This window comes from Mastomys coucha, unplaced genomic scaffold (assembly GCF_008632895.1).
Source record: "Mastomys coucha isolate ucsf_1 unplaced genomic scaffold, UCSF_Mcou_1 pScaffold6, whole genome shotgun sequence".
Classification (NCBI taxonomy): domain Eukaryota; kingdom Metazoa; phylum Chordata; class Mammalia; order Rodentia; family Muridae; genus Mastomys; species Mastomys coucha.
The window spans coordinates 122,325,769-122,349,450 of NW_022196912.1; the positions used below are offsets into that span (position 1 = coordinate 122,325,769).

General features: G+C 47.8%; 1 protein-coding gene and 2 long non-coding RNA genes across 11 annotated transcripts in view; 1 reads left to right on the forward strand and 2 right to left on the reverse strand.

Annotated features, from left to right (window-relative positions):
• The window catches only part of LOC116079635, a 2,998-nt gene extending 2,422 nt beyond the window's left edge, over positions 1-576 (reverse strand). For both annotated transcript variants that reach the window (XR_004114106.1, XR_004114105.1), the window contains exon 1: positions 193-576. This is a non-coding gene — a long non-coding RNA (uncharacterized LOC116079635). The remainder of the gene's footprint in view (positions 1-192) is intronic.
• Eml1 (EMAP like 1) overlaps positions 1-10,807 on the forward strand; it is a 180,937-nt gene extending 170,130 nt beyond the window's left edge. For all 8 annotated transcript variants that reach the window (XM_031355391.1, XM_031355393.1, XM_031355395.1 and 5 more), the window contains 6 exons: positions 1,499-1,587; positions 5,810-5,907; positions 6,022-6,109; positions 7,421-7,516; positions 8,563-8,693; positions 9,346-10,807. In XM_031355391.1, the coding sequence (XP_031211251.1) occupies positions 1,499-1,587; positions 5,810-5,907; positions 6,022-6,109; positions 7,421-7,516; positions 8,563-8,693; positions 9,346-9,471 (628 nt within the window). In that variant the 3' untranslated portion in view covers positions 9,472-10,807. The remainder of the gene's footprint in view (positions 1-1,498; positions 1,588-5,809; positions 5,908-6,021; positions 6,110-7,420; positions 7,517-8,562; positions 8,694-9,345) is intronic.
• LOC116079636 lies at positions 7,944-22,980 on the reverse strand. Its single transcript, XR_004114107.1, has 3 exons — positions 22,858-22,980; positions 22,194-22,376; positions 7,944-8,748 (listed from the first exon to the last, which is right to left on the reverse strand). It is a non-coding gene; the product is annotated as an uncharacterized LOC116079636 (long non-coding RNA).
• Between the last annotated feature and the right edge of the window lie 702 nt (positions 22,981-23,682).

Below are 23,682 nucleotides of genomic sequence, written 5' to 3' on the forward strand. Positions count from 1 at the left end.
AACTCAGCAGTTAAGAGCACAAACTGCTCTTTCAGAGGGCCCATCCCCTCTCGCCCCTACCTTCAACCCCCATCAAGCAGCTCACAACCATCTCCTGGGAGATCTGGTACCCTCTGCTGGTGTCCTCTGGTACTGCACTTGTGTACAAAAGCCCACCCACAGGTTCACTCTCGTACACACATAGGGACTCACCCACAAATATACGTCATCTGCCATTTCACTCTCTTTGAGAATCTGAGCTTTAATTCAGTAGGCCCTTCAAGATAAACATCACCATCATCTATCTGCTGACAGATGGCATGTGACAGAAGTCATAATTGAAGTTTCCTAGGGTAGAATGGATGGCACATGTGACCTAATGTCACACTCTATGACATATGACCTAATGCTACCACTCTGTGTACCTCTCTGGCTAACCCCAGTGCATGTGTTATGTGTCAGCCTCAGTGAGATCAGAGGTATGTCTAAGGTAAATGGTTGTCACAGATGCAAGAAATCCCAGCTGGGAGCTACATGTAAGTTCCATGAAGCCACCCTGGGCGGGTGGTTAGGTCCAGAATGGTATCGAGGAAGGCAGTATCTCTGCATCCGTCATTTAGGTCTGAGACTATAGCTCTTAGTATTCTGTCTGGACTCCACCCACACAGTTACCCTGCAGCAGCCAGGTATGCTCCTCCCCATGGTTACCTGGCAACAGCCAGGTAGGCCTGACCCACTATAAAAGGGGCTGCTTAGCCTCTCCTCCCTCTCTTACTCTCTTACTCTCTGCCTCTCTTGCCTCTTTCTTGACCCTTGCTCCCCCTCTCTTCCCATTCCCTTCTCCCCTCTCCCCCATTCCCTTTCCCCTTCTCTCCGTGTGGCCATCACCAGCCTCTACTTGTCTACTCTCTCCCTCTCTCTGCCTTTCTCCGCCTCTACTACTCTCTTAACTCCCCTCCCTATGCCCTAAATAAACTCTATTCTATACTATACCATCATGTGGCTTGTCCCTCGAGGGGAAGGGATGTCTCCGCGTGGGCCCACCGAGGCATCCCTGTCCCCTACACCCGGATAAAACATATTCTTATAGCTCTTCCTCTTTTTATGATCACAACAACAATAGCTGGGAGTTACAGCATGGCCTGTGAGCGCCTTCCTTCTGATACTTAACACACCATTTTCTGCTCCTCACCCTGGACAGCCAGCCACCTCATGCCCACAATGCTCTGCCGCACCTCCTATAGGTTCTAGTGCCCGGTTCGCACACCTTCCTGCCCACAGCTTCCCTGCTTCTCACGTGCAAACACGTTTCTGAGAAGGCCGTCAGTGCTAGCTAGATTCTGAAGAGCTTCGTGCGGTCGTCAATGCGCCGTTCCTTTCTGTAGAGAAAGCTGGAGTGGGGGTGTTCCTTGAGAAGGGCTGAGTGGGTTTATACAGCCCCGTGAACAGACTTCTGCTGTTGGAACAGCCTCGCATTTCACCAGACAACTCACAGCGTGGTCTCCCATGTTTACAACAGGTGGTTTGTGTTTGACACGGAAACAAAGGACTTGGTCACGGTCCACACAGATGGGAATGAGCAGCTGTCCGTGATGCGCTATTCTCCAGGTCAGAATCCAGCTTTCAGGTTCTCACAAATAATGCAATTTTGTACAAGAAACACATTGACAAAGCTCCACATATATATATATATATATATATATATATATATATATATATTCACCTTTCTAAACTCTAATGCATTTTAGGGACTGGGAGTGTCATGTGCATATATGTGTGTGTATATATATATATATATATATATATATATACACATATATGTGTGTGTGTATACATGTGTGATTTGTATGTGTTTGTTCATATGGTTTGTGTATGTATGTGTGGTGTGTGTAGTTCATGTCTTATATATGTATGTATGTGTGTATATATGTTTGTGTAGTTTGTGTATATGTGTATGTATGTGTGTGGTTTGTGTGTGTGTGGATGTGTGTGGTGTTTATGTGTGGAATGTATGTATGTGTATGTGTGGTTTATGTGTGTGAGTAAATTTATGTATATGTGGGTGGGTATGTTTTTATGTACATGTGTATGTGGGGTTCATGTGTGTAGTGTATGTATATGTATATGTGGTGTGTGTGTGGCTTATGTATATTTATGAGTGTATAAATGCCTGGGATATTTCTTATACCATGTTAGATCATCTGCAAGTAAAAAGTTTGCTGTCTTTGGATCTAGTGGCCTTTATATCTCTTTCACTGCATGACTGGTTCCTCCAGCAAAGTATGAGCAGGGCTGGCCAGGCTGGCTCTCTCTCGTGCTTTGCTCTCAGTGTTTCCTCTTCAGGGACAGAGATGCCATTCATCACAAGAACGTTCTCTACCGTCTGGATTGATCTCAAAATAAGAAGTGTTGGAACTTGTCAAACACTTTTCTACATCTGTTAAGATGGCGAATGTGAAAAAAAATGAACCTTGTGTGGTAGCATACACCTTCAGTCCCAGCACTTGGGAGGCAGAGGCAGGAGGAGCTCTGGGAGTTTAAGTCCAGCCTAGTTTACATAGGGAGTTCCAGGACAGCCAGGGCTACATAGCAAGACCCTGTCATTAAAAAAAAAAAAAAAAAGTGGAGAAGGTGCATTTGTTCCTTTTAAATGTGACATATTAACCTTCCAACATTCAACCAACTTTCCATCCCTCCAGTAAATACTATTTCAGGTCTTTCCTACATCCTTCCTATTTTCTGAAGGGTTTTGCATTCCAGTTTGTGAGGAACGTTGGTGTACAGTGTTAGTTACTGTGATGCCATCATTAGTAAAATGCTATTGGCCTTATAGAGTATTATGAGGCATGTCCCTCCTGTTTTCTGAGCTTGTGAAGTATAATTATAGGAAGGAGAAAAGGAGGGAGAGAGAGGGGGAGGGATGGAGAGAAAAGGAAAGGAGGGAGAGAGAGGGGGAGAAATGGGGAGAGGAATGGAGGGGGGAGGAAGAAGAGAAGGGGGAGGAGAGAGAAAATCTGGAAGTCACTAACCTTCTGCCTTAAACCTTCCATGTCCTAAGAGTCCAGGCCTATGTCACTGTACATGCTGGGTGTTTAGTAACCATTTGACAGAATTCACATGAACTCCGTGAAACCTTAGAGATATGCTTCATGGGTGGTATTTGTGTGTACACTTTGGTTTGGTTTGGAGACGGTCTTTTTAAAAAAGATTTATTTTTATTTTATGTACGTGAGTACACTGTAGCTGTCTTCATGCATACCAGAAGAGTGCATGGGATCCCATTACAGATGGTTATGAGCTACCATGTGGTTGCTGGGAATTGAACTCAGGACCTTTGGAAAAGCAGTCAGTGCTCTTAACTGCTGGGCCGTCTCTCCAGCCCCAGGGTCTTGCTATGTAGTCATCACTGGTATACACTTGGCTGCGGTGGCCTACACCAGCCTACGATCTAACAGTCCATCCTGCCTGCTGGGACGGTGAGTGTGCACCACACCCAGCTTTGGGGAGGCTTTTAACAGCTGAATTGATGCCTTTTTTTAAAATGTAACTTTATTTGGAGTCTATTGTTTCTTCGAGGCAGTTTTGTGCTGTGGATCTATTTGGAACTTGCTTTGTCTGCATTATGTAATTTGTTAACACCAACGTGTACAGTTTTGATTATAATCCTTGTGGTTCATCCAAGGCTGCTTGCAAGTAGCCTGTCTCTCATTCTTGATGCTGGAAACTGATGTCCTCTCTCCTGTTGGCTCAGTCAGCTAGACAAAGCTGACGTCAGTCTTGCTGAATTCTGTTTGCAATGAGTCAATTCCGTGTGACACTGGTGGGTTTTCTTATTATTTTTCTGTCCTGGAATTTATTTCCTCTCTCCCCTCTCTGGTTTATTTATGCTGAGCTCCTGTTTTTCCGCTTCTGAAGGCAAACACATAAGTTATGTATGGGATAACGTTCCTTCCTGGTATAGATCTTGAAGCTATAAATCCCCCCGACTCACTGTCTGAGCCCCACCAGACATTTGAGGTATGTTTTCAGCTCACAGAGACTTCCCAGTTCCCCACGTACATTCTCTGTTCTCAACTTTGTATTGATTCTGTGTGAGGTTGTCAGTGCAGAGGGCTACAGTCATATCAGATGGAGTTAGAACAGGAGTACGTCCTCACTCCATTTCTGTAGCTCCCTGGCTCTGTCCAGAGGCAGCAGTGTGGATGCTCTGCCCAGCACGCCAGCTTCTGCAGTATCCCTCCCCCAGCAAATTATACCTGCCCTCCCTCCCTCCTGGCTCTCAGACTACTTAGGTTGTTTCAATCTTGCCCTCCTCCCTCAGACTACTTAGGCTGTTTCAATCTTGCCCTCCTCCCTCAGACTACTTAGGCTGTTTCAATCTTGCCTTCCTCCCTCAGACTATTTAGGCTGTTTCAGTCTTGCCCTCCTCCCTCAGACTACTTAGGCTGTTTCAATCTTGCCTTCCTCCCTCAGACTATTTAGGCTGTTTCAATCTTGCCCTCCTCCCTCAGGCTATTTAGGCTGTTTCAATCTTGCCCTCCTTCCTCAGACTATTTAGGCTGTTTCAATCTTGCTCTCTGCCCTCAGACTACTTAGGCTGTTTCAATCTTGCCCTCCTCCCTCAGGCTATTTAGGCTGTTTCAATCTTGCCCTCCTCCCTCAGACTACTTAGGCTGTTTTGATCTTGCCCTCCTCCCTATTTTGCTAGGACATCCTAAAATACCATTTCCTGAGCCATGCCACCCTGTGAAGTCCTCCTATGGGGACAAAACTTAGTGAAGTAGTGGTGTATGCCAATGGCTGCCAGGGACTTTTCAAAGGTTGTCTAGCGAGCCTGGCTGAGGGTCGTATAAGGGCACCTGCACATGCTTCATGGACAGGAGTGGATGGTCAGCAAGAGCCAGGACTTTCCTGCAGCAGGGTGGCTGGAAGGAACCTGTCATCCCTCAATCCATCCTCTGCACCCCTCCCAACAACTTGAGGCCACCACTCTGATGTTGCTTCTTGTCTTGTCTCCTGGTCTTGCTCTGGAAGTGCTGGCATTTTCTGGGACTAATCTCCAGGCTCTGCTCTTCCTGTCTTAGTTGTCCCCTGCCACCAACTTCAGCTTGTTGGACAGCTACAGGAAGGGTTCTGTCACCCTTACCAAATGCCTCTTCTGGCTTTTCAGCACCAAGCACTGCAGCTCAGCAGCCCAGACTTCCTTGACACACACAAGAGGAGAATGCACTGAGGTGGAGCTTCAGGAAGATATGGGAAAGCCTTGTAGCATCCGGGTTCTGTGAGGAAGGCTGTGGCTATGGAGGCTAAGCAACTGGGTCTCCATTCTGCAAGGCTGGAGAGAGGGACGACAGCCAGGGAAGGGTTTTATACTATTTATAAAGTTATAAATTTAGGGCCTGGGGAGATGGCTCGGCGGTTTAGAGCACTGGCTGCTCTTCTTACCAAGAATCCGGGCTCAATTCCCAGCACCCACATGGCAATTTATAACCATCTGTAGCTCCAGTTCCAAGGGGTCTGATGCCCTCTTCTGGCCACCTCAGCCACTGTGTGCACATGGTATACATGTATACAAGCATACACGTGGACAAAGTACACATACATAAAAATCAATAAATCTAAAAATTATAATTTAGAAGTTTGAAAGAAAAGATTTTTATAAACTTTTACCAGTTTCTATAATCACAATTTCATGGGTATTTTTCAAATGAGAACTTTGAAAGCAGTACAGGATACGTGGAAAAACAATGTTTCCCTTTGAGTAGTTCATGAATTGGTCTGACTCTGCCGCAGCCTTTCCTCTTACAACAAGTCTGTCCTGTTTCTGCAGACGGGAACTTCTTAGCAATCGGCTCCCACGACAACTGCATCTACATATACGGAGTTGCCGACAACGGGAGGAAGTACACACGAGTTGGCAAGTGCTCCGTACGTTTTTTTCTGTTTCCTGGGGATGCTCATGTGGTCAGTTCATTGCAGTGGTGTAGTGTCTGCCAGGCTCAAAAAGGCAAGAGAAACTTACCCAGTATCCTCCTCTCCCAGGGCCATTCCAGCTTCATCACCCACTTGGACTGGTCCGTGAACTCACAATTCCTGGTGTCAAATTCCGGAGACTATGAGATCCTCTACTGTGAGTAACGGGCAACAGGCTTGTCAGGGTTTAGATTACACAGGACACTCAGTCTGATACTCCCATGGGCCTGTGTGGGGTGAGGCCCTCTCCATCCCTTGGTATCCTTTGTGATACAAGGGGTTGGCCTCACAGCCTCTTGGAGCCTTCCTGACTGGGAGGGGCCTTGTTGAAGAGTGGGGCCCACCTTGGGGAAGAAGCAGGTGAGCCCCTTTGCAGAGGTCCTAGAGGTGGGACAGTCCCACAGTCACAGAATGAGTAACCCTGGTAAAGGTACCCGCCGCCCCCCCCCAAGCAGGTAGAGACCATAGAGTTTCCCAACCCCCCCACTTGAGTGAATAAAAGCCCCTGGACCCTTTTCTAACAGCCTGCCTTTGGGATGTCTCTGCCTAAGTAAGACCTGGGAGGAAGGAGGATGCGAAAGGCAGCATTTACGGAGTATCTGCTCCATGCCGTGCTCTGGGTCGTGGGATGTGAGAGCACTCGGCCTCTATCCACAGGATGTTCCTTAGGACACACACCGCCATCTACCTGGCGCTCTCACGATCCACAGTGTTTTGATCTGACACTTTCAGGCTCATCCCTTTGTACAGATAAAACAAACAAACAAAAAAACGCCTTATGACTAGAGGTTCAGATGCCAGTGAGGGGCAGAAAGGCAGTGTATAGGGAGGGAGTTCCACCCTGCTGGGGCTGTTGCCCACTTGCTATGGAGCCTGGGAAAGGCAGGGTAGAGAGGTAGCCAGTTCCAGGAGGGAGGTCCCTCCTCCTTGGGTCCTGCCTGACACAGGTGCACAAGCAGGCAGATGCTGTGGGATGAGCCTATGTCTAAAACCTACCCAGACACAGGCACATAGGCAAACAGACAGATCACCCTAAAGCCTTGGCACTTGTTGAGAGTGATTTCCTGCCTCAGAGCTGAAGAGGCTGATGGACATGTGTATGTGCATACACGTGTCTGGCTTTCTGTGTCAAGTGTGTGTACATGCACCTATAATAAGAACACTGAACAATAAGAGGCTAGGACCCAGAGACTGGCCAACGGGAGGAGCCAAGCTGGTGGGAAGAGTTGAGTCTCAGAGAAGGACATGGAATACTGAAAGGCAGACCCGCCTGAGACCCAGGCAAACTGACAGCTGTGTACACTGTTCCCATGGGAAGGTGTTGGTTTTCCCTGACGGGCATGGCTGTGCTCCCATGGGTGGCAAGGTGGGTGGTCTTCCCTGGTGGGCGTGGCTCTCAGGACCCTGCCCAACTCCAGGGAGAGCTGGGGTCTCAGCTAAGAAATCACAAGGCTGTTGCTTCCTCCAGGGGTTCCGTCTGCCTGTAAGCAAGTCGTGAGTGTGGAAACCACAAGAGACATCGAGTGGGCCACCTATACCTGCACCTTGGGATTCCACGTCTTTGGTAGGGATCTGCGTATGTCATTGCCTTTGAACTTTGAATATGCTCTAGTGCATGAGACCATACCTCCTCCAGGCTTTAAGGATTTATTTTTAATTGTTTATTGGTATGAACATTTTGCTTTTGTGTATGCACAGCGCCTGTGGAAACCAAAGGAGTGAGATCCCCACTGGTACTAGAATTACCTGTAGCTGTGAGCTGCCGTGGAAGTGCTGGCACTCAAACCCTGGTCCTTCCACTTTCGGTCTTGTCCATCAGCTCTGTCCCTGCTTGGGGCCGTGACACACAATCTCCTCAGCTCCCAGGCTCAGGCCAGGAAGAAAGGCTGAGGGGGTGATTAACCCTTCCCACGGCACAAGACGGCTCTCCCCCAGTGCTTCTGTGGATGATGTACCTACATGAACCACACAACATTGGCTTACTTACCGCTTGTAGAATTATTTTATTCTTTGACCCTAGCCTAAAACTTTCACTTCCTTCAAAGCTCACCTTAGGAATACATTCACAAATAGCTTATAATAAGTTGCTACGGTCCAAGCAATTGGGGAGTCAGTCGGCTGGTAGGAATTCCTAAGTCTTCTTAGTGTAGTGTTTCCCTATTTCCTGGTGCTCTGCGTACTGAGGAGCTGGCATGCACGCAGCCCTCTAATACACAAAGCTCTCAACCCTAACCCTCTCCCGGGACACAGTGCCCCTGTTCTCCAGGTACCGTGCACTTCAAGGACTTCCAATGGAAAGCCATCGCTTTTCAAGCAGTGCAGGGGGCACCTGCCGTTGTACACAGAAGGACCCCACTGGGCAGGCAGCTCAGGAAGCTGCTGGGGCTGTGTGGCTTAGCACAGCTGTGAGAAGCGATGCAGGGCTTCTCAGGGCCTGGATGCCCTGCAACTAGGAGCTAGAGAGAGGCAGGAGCTGGAAAGGAGCGTTCACATGGCTCTCCGTTCTAGAGCCCAGACTGAAGGTGGAATTCTTTTCGTGGCCCCCTTGATGACCAGCTTTTGTGTGCTGTGGCTCTGTAGTTGCCAGTGCCTGTCTGTGCTCTGTTCCAGGAGTGTGGCCAGAGGGCTCCGATGGAACGGACATCAATGCCGTGTGCCGGGCCCACGAGAAGAAGCTCCTGTGCACAGGCGACGACTTCGGCAAAGTGCACCTCTTCTCATACCCGTGCTCACAGTTCAGGGTAAGGCCTCGGCCAGTCACCACTCTTCTTCCAGGGCGTGGACCAATGGTCTGACCTGTTTGAAAGCCAGATGGAAATGAACTGTGGGTAAGGGCTGCCAGCACATGACCCTGCTAATCTGCTGCCTGAAACCTCTGGGGTTCCCTACTACCATGGGGAGACCTCAGCCCAGACATGGCCTTATATCTGGTATGCCTATCTCTGCAGCTATGTGGGCTGCACACACACACACACACACACACACACACACACACACACCCTACCTATCTACACCCTATCTCCCCATGCTCACTCCAGCTCTGTTGAGCTGACCAACCCCATGCCTAGATTACCTTCCTGGGCCTTTGTGAATCTGATCACCTTTCAGCCAGAAGACTCCGTCTCTCACCCCACTCGGTGCCACTCTAGGGTTGGCTCAGGCCTGGTGCAGCCCTCTGATTGCCCTACTTGGTTTTAGGTCTATCATGTACTGGTCTCTGGCCCAGGGGCTTATTTCTGTGCCCCTCTCTGTCTTGCACACAGAGCGGATGCACGGACAAGGGCAGCTTACAAAAGGGACAGTAATGGAGTTTTAGACTGACTTAGAACTCAAGCGTTTCCTAAGGGCACAGTCAGCTCTGCATCAGCTTTCCTCCTTGTCGTGCTTTTCCAGGCTCCAAGCCACATCTACAGTGGACACAGCAGCCACGTCACCAACGTGGACTTCCTCTCTGAAGACAGCCACCTTATCTCCACGGGTGGGAAAGACACGAGCATCATGCAGTGGCGGGTCATTTAGTCCCCGTGGGAGCCCGAGGAGACAGACTCACGTTCTGCTTGGTCACTGTGATTTCTGTTTTGTCTACAGACTCTTAACAAACCTCAGGAAAACTGTCCCTCTACCAGTTACCTTAGTTGGGGAGCCAGCGCGTGTCACACCAGATAAGCGGCTTTGTGTCCGCTTTTGTTACACAGGGCAGGATAGAATGCATGTTGGGTAAAGGAAGTTCCCAAGGTTTACATGGCATCAACAGAAGGGACTGGTGTATCCTTATAGACACTTTTCTATGAACTCTTCAAAAATGGTCACAGAATGCCTTTTAAAATATTGTATATAGTCTTCACTGCTTCACCTTGTTAAGTCAGATATTTATGATAATGAAGTACAGAACTGGGGTCGTTGTTGACTAATTGGTCCTAAAAGGATAACGCATGTAACTGATTGGCCCAGCTGAATCAGGAATGCAAATGCCAGACTTTCCTTGGCCATGTGACTAAGATCCCATTAACTCCTCCCTTTGGGAGGCTGGCAAGAAGAGCAAGGGGCTGTGCTCCCCCTGGTTAAGCAGTTTGTGCCACAGAAGCCCCAAGCTTCCGTGGGTGTACAGGGGGTTCCATGCTCGGCTTAGACTGCCCTGCCTGAGGACACAGCCAGAATCTCCAGCACCTCCACAAACTGCACCCCGCCTCTGCTCATGCGCCCCGATTCATGGAGAGACATTTAGCCACCACTCTCTGCATATTAATGGCATGATACGGTATTGTCTTCATATAGAGTTTAGCAACTTATGATAAAATGCCCAAGGCTGGGCCTTGCTGTGTGCGCTCTGAACACTGTACATTTGTAACCAACTGAGCAGGTCAAGTCGGAGAGGGACTGTCTCTAGTGTGGAGGCAGCCTGTGGAGTGCAGCGCCTCCGAGACTCTGGGTGTAAGACGGTTTCCTTCCCTGACTGTCGTGCACGGACAACACGCAGCACAAAGACTGAAACTGCTCTGCTGAGTAGAACGTAGGGTCTGAAGGGGTCAAGATGGCCTTACCTGTTGTGTGACAGATTGAATTGATTGTTTACACTGGGGACTGTATCTCAGATTGTTAAGTAGAGGAATCACAAACAGATTTAAGGACAGATGCTGAGATTTCTTTTTGTAAACTCGTTTAAGCAAGTGAGTGAGTTATCTGAACTCTATAGCACTGGTTGTTTACAGTGATGCAGGACGACATTGAAGACATCTCCCTTGCCATCTCTAGCCATGAAAGGACAGCGCCAGAAAACAACATGACTCAAGATGAGGCTGTTTGTATGGATCCTTACCAAATATATTCTATAAGGAAATAAAATCTGAAAAGCGGATTTCTTTTCTGGAAGTATGTAAATTAAAATATTTAAAATTAGATAGGGTCCATACTACATCCCGTTCCCCGTCAGAGGGCTCACCCCCATAGGTCCTTTGCAGATGAAGTTCTGTTTTGCATGTAGTGTGGAAGCCTTCATCAGCCCAGACAACTCTAAAGGAATTGGCTTAATTTCTTGCCTTAATAACCTAGGCACAAAAGATTTATTTATTTATTTATTATATACAAGTACACTGTAGCTGTCTTCAGACAGACCAAAAGAGGGCGTCAGATCTCATTACAGATGGTTGTGAGCCACCATGTGGTTACTGGGAATTGAACTCAGGACCTCTGGAAGAGCAGTCAGCGCTCTTAACCGCTGAGCCATCTCCCCAGCCCCAGAATGGTTACTTTTAATTAACAGTTGAAGGAATAATTAGGTATCAAGGGAGGGAAGAGACCCATGGCAGCTTGCATAGTGGCCCCTTTGGCATCATCAGGCCTGAATATGCGATAGAAACCACTTGAAGGACGTAGGACTTGACTTAGCATATGATGTCACTCGGCCCTGGGCATGTGGGAAGAGTGCCATGGCAAAGGGAACAAATTGGAGAAGCACCTTCACTGTCCGGTAGTCAGGAAAGAGCAGAACAAGAAGAAAGGGACCAGAGACGTCAGCCACCTAAGGGGCCAGTGACGCCAGCCACCTAAAGGGCCAGAGATGCCAGCCACCTAAGGGGCCAGAGACGCCAGCCACCTAAGGGGCCAGTGACGCCAGCCACCTAAGGGGCCAGAGACACCAGCCACCTAAGGGGCCAGAGACGCCAGCCATCTAGGCGACCACCCTCAATGTCTACGGCCTCTGGTGAAGCTCCACCCGCTAAAGTTTCCAGAACTTTCTGAAATTGCCACATCAACTAGGGACCAGGCATTCAAAACCTGTGGTGAATATTTGACATATAGACACAACTAACTCATAAATCAAGGGCAGATGTACACATCTCATATTTTGGATATATACTTCCATAATAATATTCTATATCTTATTAGCTATGAAGATAATGATAACATTATACATATATATTAATCCAACCATCATAGCATTAAATATATAGTAATTGTTTATAAATAGTATTAGATAGCACTATTGCGCTGGTATCGGATTTAAATGGTCCAGTGTTAGCTTTAGAGATAGTATTTGTTTATTGTTCATATAGCACACAATGATGGCTTACCACTGCTCCCTCCATCATCCTGCGACCAAGGAGTTAGTTTGTCTCCCCTTGTATTCAGGAAGCTGGGGAGAAGGATGTAATAAGAGTCTGCAGTGCAGGCATAGGGACAAATTTGTTTTCTAGGCTTAAAACATAAATAGGTGGGGTCTGGAGAGATGGCTCAGAGGTTAAGAGCACTAGCTGCTTTTCCAGGGGACCTGGGTTCAAGTCCCAGCTCACAACTGTCTGTAACTCCAGTTCCAGGGGATCTGACACCCTCACACAGACATACATGCAGACGAAACACCAACACATATAAAATAAAATAAATTATTTTTTTAAAAAAACCAACAAGTAGGTGTCTTAGCATCCATACATAGAAAATTGTAGTGGTGGTTAGCATCTCTCTAAATTTGGGCAAAACAGAACTTCCAGTTTACCTGGACAGCTTCACTGTCAGATGCATTCTGCCACCTAGTGGCATGATAGCAGAACACAGCCCATCTTTTCTGTTCTCAGCACTGTGTGGAAGAGAAAAGCAATCTCTTATTCCACTGAGTGGTCTATATGGGGACATGCGCACAACCTGACTGCTCAGGAGAGCCTTCAAGGATTCCTGGAAGACCCTGACATCTCTGCAGCCTTTGGGACCAACCTAAGAGTTCATGGTTAAGGAGTGGGGTTCCCCCATCTGAAGCTGGGGTGGTGGGTGCTGCGAGGCAGGAACCGGCTCTCTTGCACAGACGCCCACTTCTGTTCAGAGGTCATGTCTGTACCTCCCTCCTGACACCAGACTTTTCTGGGCCCCTGACTGAGAGCTGACCTTTTTTGCTTTTGGAATTTTCAGCCACGGTCCACAAATGCAGGGAGCACATGCCAAGCTCTTCATGTGCCTTGGGATGAGTCAGAAATGACCCCTGCTCTTCCCTTCTGGTCGGAAGACAGTGTGATCAACAGGTCAACTCCACCACCTCCACCCCCAAGAAATCTTCCTCCCAAATTCTTTTAAAATATTTTTAAATGTTTTATTATATTTATTTATTGATGGGTGTGTGTGTGTGTGCAGCTGCACCTGTATGTTCCATGACCTCTACATGTGGAGGTCAAAGGACAGATGGTGGGAGTCAGTTGTCTTCTTCTGTGTGTTCTGGGGATTGAACTTGGTTCATCACGCTTGGCAGCAAGCCCCTTTGTCTACTGAGCCTTCTCTCTGGCCTGTCTATTTAAGATTTCTGACTCCTAACCTTGTGTGTCTGTAATGTGCATGAGAGAGTAGTATAAGGCTTCCTGGGAGCCTTCTGTAACCGTTACCTTGATCTATGGAGCCCCTGAAATGCCTCATCTACTGGATCTTGGCTCAAGGTTCAGCACTCAGTTACATCACCAAGCTGCTGTGACTAGCTTTAGATGGTTTCTTCATGCATTTATGTGGTGGGTTCTATCCTCTCTCCCCTTCTTACTGACAGATGGGACTGGATTGTTATGGTGTGGACACTGGATGTTGTCAAGTCGTCTCTCATAATGGGCCGGCAGCAGAGAGAGGCATCCTCTGCTCCACTTCACATCTGGACCTGTCCTTTGTCCACAGACCAGCAGTTCTCAAAGCGGTAACTCAGCTGCCTTCTGTGTGTATAAAGAAGCTTGCCCAGGGCTTCTCCATGGCTGAGGCTAATGGACGAAGCCTCAACTCTCCCAAGCCATGTCCTGCAGGCCTACATGACATGTAGAAACACCTGCTGGAGACGATGCTAAGTGTACACATGTGCATGTGTGTGTGCATGTGTATTTGTGTGTGTGTAGAAGGTACCACACGCTCTGCACAGTCTGCGGGGAACAGAATGAATGCCAGCTGCCTAGCCTAGGCCTGGACACTTGTCTGACTAAAATCTGGCTGTTTCTCCAGCTAGACCTCTGGACATTTTCTCTCTCAGCACTGATCAGTACTCCACACATACTGGCTGGGGAAGGGCTGTAGTATAGGGCATATTTAGTGATGGTTAATGTTGATTATCAACTCAATGGGGTTAAGAGTCATCAAGGAAGCAAATCTCTAGCCATATGTATCAGGGATTATCTAGCTTAGGTTCACTGAAGTAAGAAGGTTCACTTTTAACTATGGCGGGCTCCATTCTGTGGGCTGGGAGCCTGAACTGAGTTAAAAGGAGGAGCTAGAGAGCCAAGCAGAGGCTGATTCTGTTTCTAGACTGCAGATCGGGTGTGATGATCGCCTTAGGCTTTTGCCGGTTACAACTTCCTGCCATGACAGACTGAACTCTTGAACTTTTTCGGGGAGGCAGGGACACTTGAGGTTTAATAATAAAGACATGGAGATATCTGTATAGTACAAGGCTGTTGCCCTTTTTGCTGGAGTAGACTCTCAGTTTACCCATCTAAACTGATGACTTCTCTGCCATTGGGTCCCCTTCGCTCCCTACCTCTACTCTCCTGCGTCAGCTCAAGCTGCCAGCTCTTTAGTATGCAAAAAGCCACAGTCCTTCTTCTCCTCCTTCTTCTCCTTCTTGTTCTCCTTCTCATTCCCCTCTTCCTCCTCCTCCTCCTCCTCCTCCTCCTCCTCCTCCTCCTCCTCCTCCTCCTCCTCCTCCTCCTTCTTCTTTTGTATTTTTGAGACAGGGTTTCTTGTGTAGCCCTGGCTGTCCTGGAACTCACTCTGTAGACCAGGCTGGCCTCGAACTCAGAAATCTGCCTGCTTCTGCCTCCCAAGTACTGGGATTAAAGGCGTGCACCACCACTGCCCGGCCTTATTTTATTTTATTTTATTTTTTGAGTTTCTATGTCTTTAAGATGACCAGAAGACCCTCAGATCATGGCTACTGCAAAGGAAAGTGGGACTAGCCCAGCCCGCTGCCCGGCTAGCTCCCCACATGCCCCCATCACTCCCACAGTGGCCCTCTGTTCTCATAGGGTTCACAGAAGTGGCAAGCTTAGACACAGCATGTCTGTTCATTGTCTGCATTTGCAGGCTGCCGTGGGAGAAGCCCGACATGTCCTGTGCTCCTAAGCCTTGGGTCCTGGAGGTCACCCTCTGCTTGCCTTCAGTCATTGCTGGTTTGTGCCAATTGTGCCATTGCTGGCCCTGGCATGAGCCAATTGGAAAGCGTCCCCGGAAGCTGACTTTTCTTTCATCTTGCCCACCTTCCTCCCCAGGAAGACGTAGAGCCAGCGCTTCGGCATCCGTGGAAAGCAGGGGAAGAATTTCCAACATGCTTGGGACAGACAGACAGGGTGTGAGGCTCAGGACAGCCAAACAGTCACCATATGCTTTACTACCTTACCAGTGCTCTGGCCTTCTCCTGGCAGGGCTATTTATTCAGACCACTTGTAAAATGGCAGAGCTGCAGTTAAATTGAGGGGCGGGCAGTCTTCAGGAGCATCCCCCAAAGTGTTCCATGAACTACTGATGCCAGAGACTCCTGGTTTGGAAGGCACTCAGTAGAATATATTACATCATGCTGTGTCTGTCTGTCCATCCTTCCTTCCTTCCTGTCTCCCTCTCTCCCTTCCTCCCCCTGAGCCAGGCACACTCTCAAACTGGGGAGCACCCCACCCCCACCCCATCAGCAACCACGATTGGAAATGGTGAGGAAGAGGCAGAAAGAGTTCCAGACAAGCAGGTGAGCAGAGGTAGAGGCTACACTGAACACTGAAGTGACCTTGAGCAACAGAGCAGTGGCAGAAAGAGAAGCTAAACCTGGCAGCCATCTGGGGGACACCTCAAGCCCTGAGGCATTCCTACCATCCAGCCTGCCCTTTCTCAGCCACAGCTGCCACCCCTCCCACTAAGAGCATACCCTGGGGGAGACAGCTTCACCCAGATCCGTTTTGTTTGCTTGCTTGCTTGCTTCTTTATCATATAGATTAGAAGCAAACCCTTAGGGAACAGATTTGCCCAAGGTCATTGTGACCTCAGGGACAGTACCAACTGCCCTGTTTGTTGCTGCTGCTGCTGCTTCTCCTCCTCCTCTTCCTCTTTCTCCTCCTCTTTCCTTCTCCTCCTCCTCCTCCTCCTCCTCCTCCTCCTCCTCCTCCTCTTCCTCCTCCTTCTATAAGATAGAAGTACTATACCTTTAAATGATAAAATTGTACATTCTTAATATAGCAAACTCAAAAAGAGACTCAGCTGTTCCAGCTACCCCAAAATAGCAAACTGCTTTTTCGTGTGTGTCCCTCCCATGTTTTCACCCTTTCAGTCAATTTTTAGATAAATTTCGCTGGTTGACATTTTGCATATATCAAGCTATATAACTTTATAGGTTGTTTCCCATTACAATTTGTTATAAATAACTCATGCATATAGTATGACGATCAACACTGTTCGTCCTGGACCAGTGCTTCCACATTGATAAGAATGGTGCTGGTGGTAGTCATAGCAATGATGCTGATAGTGATGGTGATGGTAATGATCCTAAGGATGGTTTGATAGTGATGATAATGGTGGTGATGCTGCTGCTGATGGTGATGCTGGTGATGATGATGCTGGTGATGGTGATGGTGATGCTGCTGCTGCTGCTGGTGATGCTGCTGCTGCTGATGGTGATGGTGATGCTGCTGCTGCTGCTGCTGGTGGTGGTGATGCTGCTGCTGGTGATAGTGATGGTGATGCTGCTGCTGCTGCTGCTGGTGATGCTGATGCTGGTGATAGTGATGGTGATGCTGCTGCTGCTGCTGCTGCTGGTGATGCTGATGCTGGTGATGGTGATGGTGATGGTAATGGTGATAGCAATGGTAGTGATGCTGATGATGCTCAGGCTTGCTCAGTAGCCGGGTCTCTCTTCAGCACCGTGTTTCTCTGTGTAGGGTTTCTATTGCTGGGAAGAGACACCATGACCACAGCAACTCTTATAAAGGAAACTGTTTAATTAGAGCTGGCTTGCAGTTCAGAGGTTCAGTCCATTATTATCATGGCAGGAAACATGGCAGCGTCCAGGCAGGCATGGTGCTGGAGAAGGAGCTGAGAGGTCTACATCCAGGGGGGCAGGCAGCAGGAAGGGAATTGGCTTGAGTGTCTGAGACCTCAGAACCCACCCTCAAAGCGAACACACTTCTTCCAACAAGGCCACACCCACTCCAACAAGGCCACACCTACTCCAACATAGTGCCACTCCCTATGGACCTACGTGTTTGTTTGTGTGTGTGTGTGTGTGTGTGTGTGTGTGTGTGTTTATTCAAACCACCATACCACCACTAGCTTCCAGCTGTCCCACCATAGCACACTCTCTGTCACCACCCAGGTTCCATGTTCTTCCTCCTGTCACCCCTACCTAGCCATCACAACTCAGCTCCAAAGTCACTCTCTGAGGGAAGTGTGCCTTCAGTGCTGAATCTAGCCTTAGCTCCCTCCTGTGTCCCTCTTCTGCCAAGGCTTCCCCTTTATTCCACTGAGTTGTTTCTGGCCGGTGTCTGTAAGGTCGGCCTCGAGTTCACCCTGTCTGCACCATCACCTAGCACAGCTGGTACTCAGTACCCTCAGGTTTAGTGAGCTTCATGGAATAATGGGCCTTTGAGCTTGTTTTGTACCCCTCCTTCTAAGACTTCTTCCTGATTCTGGAGTCTTCCACTGACCACAGGACACTGTAGTCAGCAGTTTCGTCCTTTGGGCTTAGCTCAAAATCATGAACTTTTGTTTCTTGGGGACAAAGGTCCAGGGGTAGAGTTACCCAGTTAAAGGAGGTCTCCTGACACAGTTGAAAGGGAAAAAATGAATTCTAAAAAAAAAAAAAAAAAAAAAAAAAAAAAAAAAAAAAAAAAAAGAATTCTAAAATTTCAGTGGCAATGTGGTAGGCTGTAATGACTCCTTTATTCCCTTTAAAGTGTCTTCCAGGTAGAAGGTGCCCAAAGCTATTTTTTACCTAAAGGCAGTCAACTCCTCAGGCTCAAAGGAGAGCCCAGGAGTCGAAAGGAAGCTGTCTGCCAGACTCCACCAGCCCCAGCCCCACTGGGCTCCAAGCCCTTGCCTATTTCTAGGTCATGCAGAAAAAGTAAGTTTAAATTATGTCCTAAACTAAGCTGTGGTTTTGTGAGAGGAGCTAAGAATTATGGGAAATGTGAATGAACCGTGCTGTGTTTTCTATCAACGGGTCAAATAAAATAAAGGGAGCTCCATTTTTAAAGAAATCAGTATAAAGACGCCATCTGGCAGAACTGGTCTGTTCCCTCCTCCACCCCTGCAGTCAACATTTTTCTGAGATCAAAGTGTATGCTCAAGGCTGCAGCCAGTTCCCAAAGCTACTCTGCACTTTATCAACTGTGCTGCTTAAAGTTAGCCAATTGCCTAAGAATGTGAACTGAGCTCTTTACCATTCAGAGGGAGGCACAGGACCCCTATACTCTAGCAGTGAAAACAGAAGTGGGAAGCCCTGCTAGGAGTGTTTGCCCAGCTGCTTTTAAGTGCAGCCATGTATCCTTCTGAAGAGGTAACAGGAATGACGAGATCATTTTTCTTGAGATCCCAGATCCATTTCTAACAGCGCTGAACATCTTTTCTCTGTTGTTTGTCCAAGACAGGATTTTACTATATAGCTCTCGCAGCTTGGAACTCACTGTGTAGACCAGACTGGCCTTGAATTCAGAGATTTGCCACCTCTGCCTCCCCAGTGCTGGGATTATAGGTATGTGCCTCCAGGCCTGGCTGCAGTGAACATCTTTTTTTTTTTTTTTTTTTTTTTTTTTTTTTTTTGGTTTTTGGAGACAGAGTTTCTCCGTATAGCCCTGGCTGTCCTGGAACTCACTCTGTAGACCAGGCTGGCCTCGAACTCAGAAATTCACCTGCCTCTGCCTCCCAAGTGCTGGGATTAAAGGCGTGCGCCACCACTACCCGCCTTGCGGTGAACATCTTTAAAAGTTCTAAGAAACCAGGAAGCAAAACCAGGGAACTGCAGAAAAGGTCAGAGCAGGGTGAGCTTGGGAGTCGGCGGTCATCAAGCTTTCAGTCCTTTGAGACAGTCACAGCTTCCCGAGTCTGCCTGATCTACTGCTTAGGGACCACCAGAAGGCTGGGGAAGCAAGATTTTAAGATACATCAGGGAAGAATTTTCCAAAAAGGGAAGCGACCCATCTTCCCAGTAGAGCCTCTCCTCCAGCAGCAGAGCCCCAGAAGCTAATAGAGAGGTGGAGGGTGAGTCTGTTCTGCCTCAGCAGCGCCCCCTATCTTCCGTGATGGGTTAAGGATCTTGCCTCTCAGGCCTTTGAGCTAATTTGTATAGGATTTTGGCTGTTCTCTTTTATATTATGTCCTAGGTCTTCTCAGGCTCCATGATCTTAGGTTCCAGCTCATAAAATCTGCATCCATCCATATTCTGGATATCCGAGAAATCCTCAGAAGCACAGAGCCTTTCTTCAGACAAACTCCTACAGGAGAATCTATCCGGTACATGGGTGGTCATTGCTGAAGCAGTGAAGAGACCAACGTACCCACGCCCTATGTGGTTGTCCTGCTAGTGCCCCATCCTCGCCCTGACTCTGGCTGCCTCCATCTGCCCTTCTAGGGTCAAGAGTCTACAGTCTACCGTCTTAGTCTACCTCTGGCTTTCCTGGCCGATCTCAGGATGACTTTCTGGGGTCATTCTACCACAGGCACTTAGAAGCTGATTTTGCTAAAAACAATGCTGACTCCTCACTTGGGCCAGCGGTGACTGAGAGCGGAATGATAGGCCGGCCTCTGTGCTTGCGTTTTTTCTCCTTTATGCTGGGTTACTTGCTGTCTTAGGGTTTCAGTGCTGTGAAGAGACACCATGACCAAGGCAACTCTTATAAAGGGGCTTTTATATTTATACTTATATTAATTATGTATCTAGGCCGGGCGGTGGTGGCACACGCCTTTAATCCCAGCACTTCGGAGGCAGAGACAGGTGGATTTCTGAGTTCGAGGCCAGCCTGGTCTACAGAGTGAGTTCCAGGACAGCCAGGGCTCCACGGAGAAACCCTGTCTGGAAAAACAAAAAACAAAAAAAACAAAAACAAAAAACAAAAATATTATATATCTAACTGGGGCTGGCTTACAGTTTCAGAGGTTCAGTCCATAATCATCATGGTGGTAAGCATGACAGAATCCAAGCAGACATGGCGCTGGAAGAGCTGAGAGTTCTACATCCTGATTAGAAGGCAGCCAGGAGGCCACAGCCAACCAGGAGGGTCTCTTCTGCACTGGCCAGAGCTTGAGCCCTAGAAGCCCATGTGCAGAGCAACACACTTTCTCCAACAAGGCCATACCTCCTATTAGGACCACTTCCATGGGCCAAGCATATTCAAACCACCACGCCTGCTTACCTCTTCATGTAGGCATGCTATTCAATCAAGCAGGGCCTGTGTGGAAACCAGTGATTCCAAACTTAGTCTCCCCTTCAAGGCTGCAGCCTGAGATCAGAGTACCTGACATAGCTTACCACTTGCTTTTTACAGTGTCCTATTCCAGGCTCCACACAGGCTCCGCAAAGGCCAACCCCAAAATTAGCCTTGATTGTAAACCACAGAGCCTTACAGAACACACAGGGCCACCAAGGCTGAGGCAAGGCTGCCTCCATTTAGAACCGGGTCTTCTGAGAACCGGCATGTCTCTGCAGCAATAAGGACATCTGCTGACCACTCGGTCAAGATAGAACTGAGACAGAGATCCAAAACAAACCCCTTGACCAAGACTGTTTAATTACACACCTCTTGTGCGTCCCACCCTAGTGCTGCTCTCTCTCTTTAAGCTCAAGCTCATGTCGGGAAGTCTGGAGACACTCAATCTGTTCTTCCCCTGCAGCCACATTGATTGAAGCCCCGCTCTCAGCTCAGCATTATTATGAGACTCTTGAGCTGATATATTGTGATGAGAGACTCAGAGTCCTAGAGCCTGTGATGATCACCTTGGTGTGTGTGTCCTAAAGTCCAGGAATTCCTTGGGTGTGTGCCACATGCTATCTCTAAGAAGGACCCTAAAGGCTGGTTTTCCCCAAGCATTATGAGCCGTGAGTCTGTTCAATTTAATTTAACCTCACTATTTGTTTTTTAATAAAATAATCCATTTTGAGCTCAAGAGATAGCTCAGCAGTTAGAAGCACTGACAGACCCAAGTTCTGTTCCCAGAACTGATGAGCTCCAGAGGACTCAGTGACCTCTTCTACACTTAGTTTTTCTTTTCTTTCTTGGACTTTGTGGGGTTTCTATCCTATTACTTCCAGAAGTAGACATTCATTTTTCAAATTTGCTATCTCCAGTTTTTAACAGATCTCAGCTATTGCTATACTCTCAATCATTTTCTGTTTATCTCACCGAGTTTTATATGCATTTGGTTTAGTTCGTCATCACAGTCTCCTAGTTGTTGCTTTGATGTTGTCCCGTTTTTATTAACTTTGTGTTCATTTGTAGTCATAACAGCAACTTCTTTACGGTGAAATAATTTAAGAGTATTGTCTTGGCCAGGCAGTGGTGGCCAGCACACTTGGGAGGCAGAGGCAGGCAGATTTCTGAGTTCTAGGTCAGCCTGGTCTACAGAGTGAGTTCCAGGACAGCCAGGGCTACACAGAGATAACCCTGTCTCGAAAAAAGCCAAAAAAGAGTATTGTCTTAGTTAGGGTTTTACTGCTGTGAACAACAGACACCAAGACAACTCTTCTTATTATTTTTACAATGTATTTATTATATGTAAGTACACTGTAGCTGTCTTCAGATGCACCAGAAGAGGGTGTCAGATTATGGGTGGTTGTGAACCACCATGTAGTTGCTGGGATTTGAACTCGGGACCTTTGGAAGGGCAATCAGTACTCTTACCCGCTGAGCTACCTCACCAGCCCGACCAAGGCAACTCTTATAAGGCCAACATTTAATTGGGGCTGGCTTACCAGATTCAGAGGTTCAGTCCATTATCATCAAGGCAGGAGCATGGCAGCATCTAGGCAGGCATGGTGCAGGAGGAACTAAGAAGTCTACATCTTCATCTGAAGGCTGCTAGCAGAATACTCACTTCCAGGCAGCTAGGATGAGGGTCTTAAAGCCCACGCCCACAGTGACACACCTACTCCAACAAGGCCACACCTCCCAACAGTGCCACTCTCTAGGCCAAGCATATACAAACCATCACAAGTATTTTATAGTTTCTAGCTAATTTTAATCATATTATGTGATTATTTATGGCTTTATTACATTCCTGAGGCTTCCTTAAAAATATTTATTTTATTTGTCTGAATGTCTCACCTCTGTATGTCTACGTGAGTACCTTATGTGCCTGTGGAAGTCAGAAGAAAGGAAAGCATTGGATCCCTGAAACTCGTCCAGTCACATATGTTTATGATGCATCATGGAAACTGAATTCAGGTCCTCTGCATAATCAAGTGTTCTTATGTGCTGAGCCGTCTCTCCAGTCTTCTCCTGAGATTTCTGAACTCCAAGGATAAGAAACCCCAGTGTCAGTGAAAGAGATCACATTTCTCATATACAGAAGTGCCTTTTGTCCACCCTAGGATGTCTGACCCTAGAACCTGAGCTGCAGGTTACATGGTAAAGGGGAATTACAACTGCTAATCAGAGGACCTTTGTAGTAATCTCTTTTCTATGCCATCACAAAATGACCTAATGACCCCCCCCCCCGCCCCCAGGAAGCCCCATCTCTTAAAGCTCTCCTGCCCATGACATGGCCACCCCACGGACCAAGCCTCTAATACATATATGGGCTCTTGATGGATAGAATACCTCCAAACCACAGCAGCCTTAAAATTTAAGGGGGGGGGGGCGACATTACATGTGTAACCCCTGGGTCCAATGTACTCATATGGTTCTCCAACCCTGGGAAGATGCCAAAGAGAAGGTCGGGGGAGTGACCACAGAAGTAAGGCCCATGTGCTGCTTGAAAAAGACAAACCTGTAGTGGCCTTTGAACACGGTCTCTGCCTATAGGCATAAGTCAAGGCATGTGGGCGACGTCTCACATCTGGACAGATGAGGAACACAGGTTCTCCAGACCTCCTTCCCACCTCTGCGTCAGACATCTGCAGAACCGTAAGGTTGTAATGTACTCCGTTGTGCACTGCCCAGGTCTGTTTATTTCTTACTTGCCGTGTCAGCAACAGAACACTAATGTACGTTATGAAAGGAACCCGACTGGCCCTTAGGTTTTCCATCGCAAGTTCCGACATTTGCCTTTTTTTTCTCTTCCAACTTTACTGAGCTAGAATTTGCATCTTATCAAGCTCACCCGGTGAAAGTACACACTCAGTGGTTTTAGCATATTCTAGAATGTGCCGCTGTCACTACTACTTTTAGATCATTTTTTTTTCTCATCCAAAGAAACCTCATTCTCTAGGGCTACCATAACAAAATGCCACAGGCATGTGACTGAACAACAGCTGCTGATTTTCTCACAGTTCCGAAGGCAGGAAGCACAAATGAAAGGTACGAGCAGTGTGGTGTGTGTCATGAGCTCATGGGTTTGTACACTTGGTCCCAAACTAGAAGAGTGTGGAATCCTTAGAGGTCTTGCTCGCAGGAAGAAGGGCTCGCTGGGGATGGGCCTGGAGGTTCTATGGCTCCACCCCACTTCCTGTCCACTGTCGTCCAACAAGCCAAAGGCTAAGATTCTGCAGCATCTGAGGCACAGGTGCCGTAACTGCCCACTGGGGGTTTCCACTGCTTATTTGGAAAATGCCGTGATTTATTACTTTCTTTTGTTTTGCCACTCTAAATATAT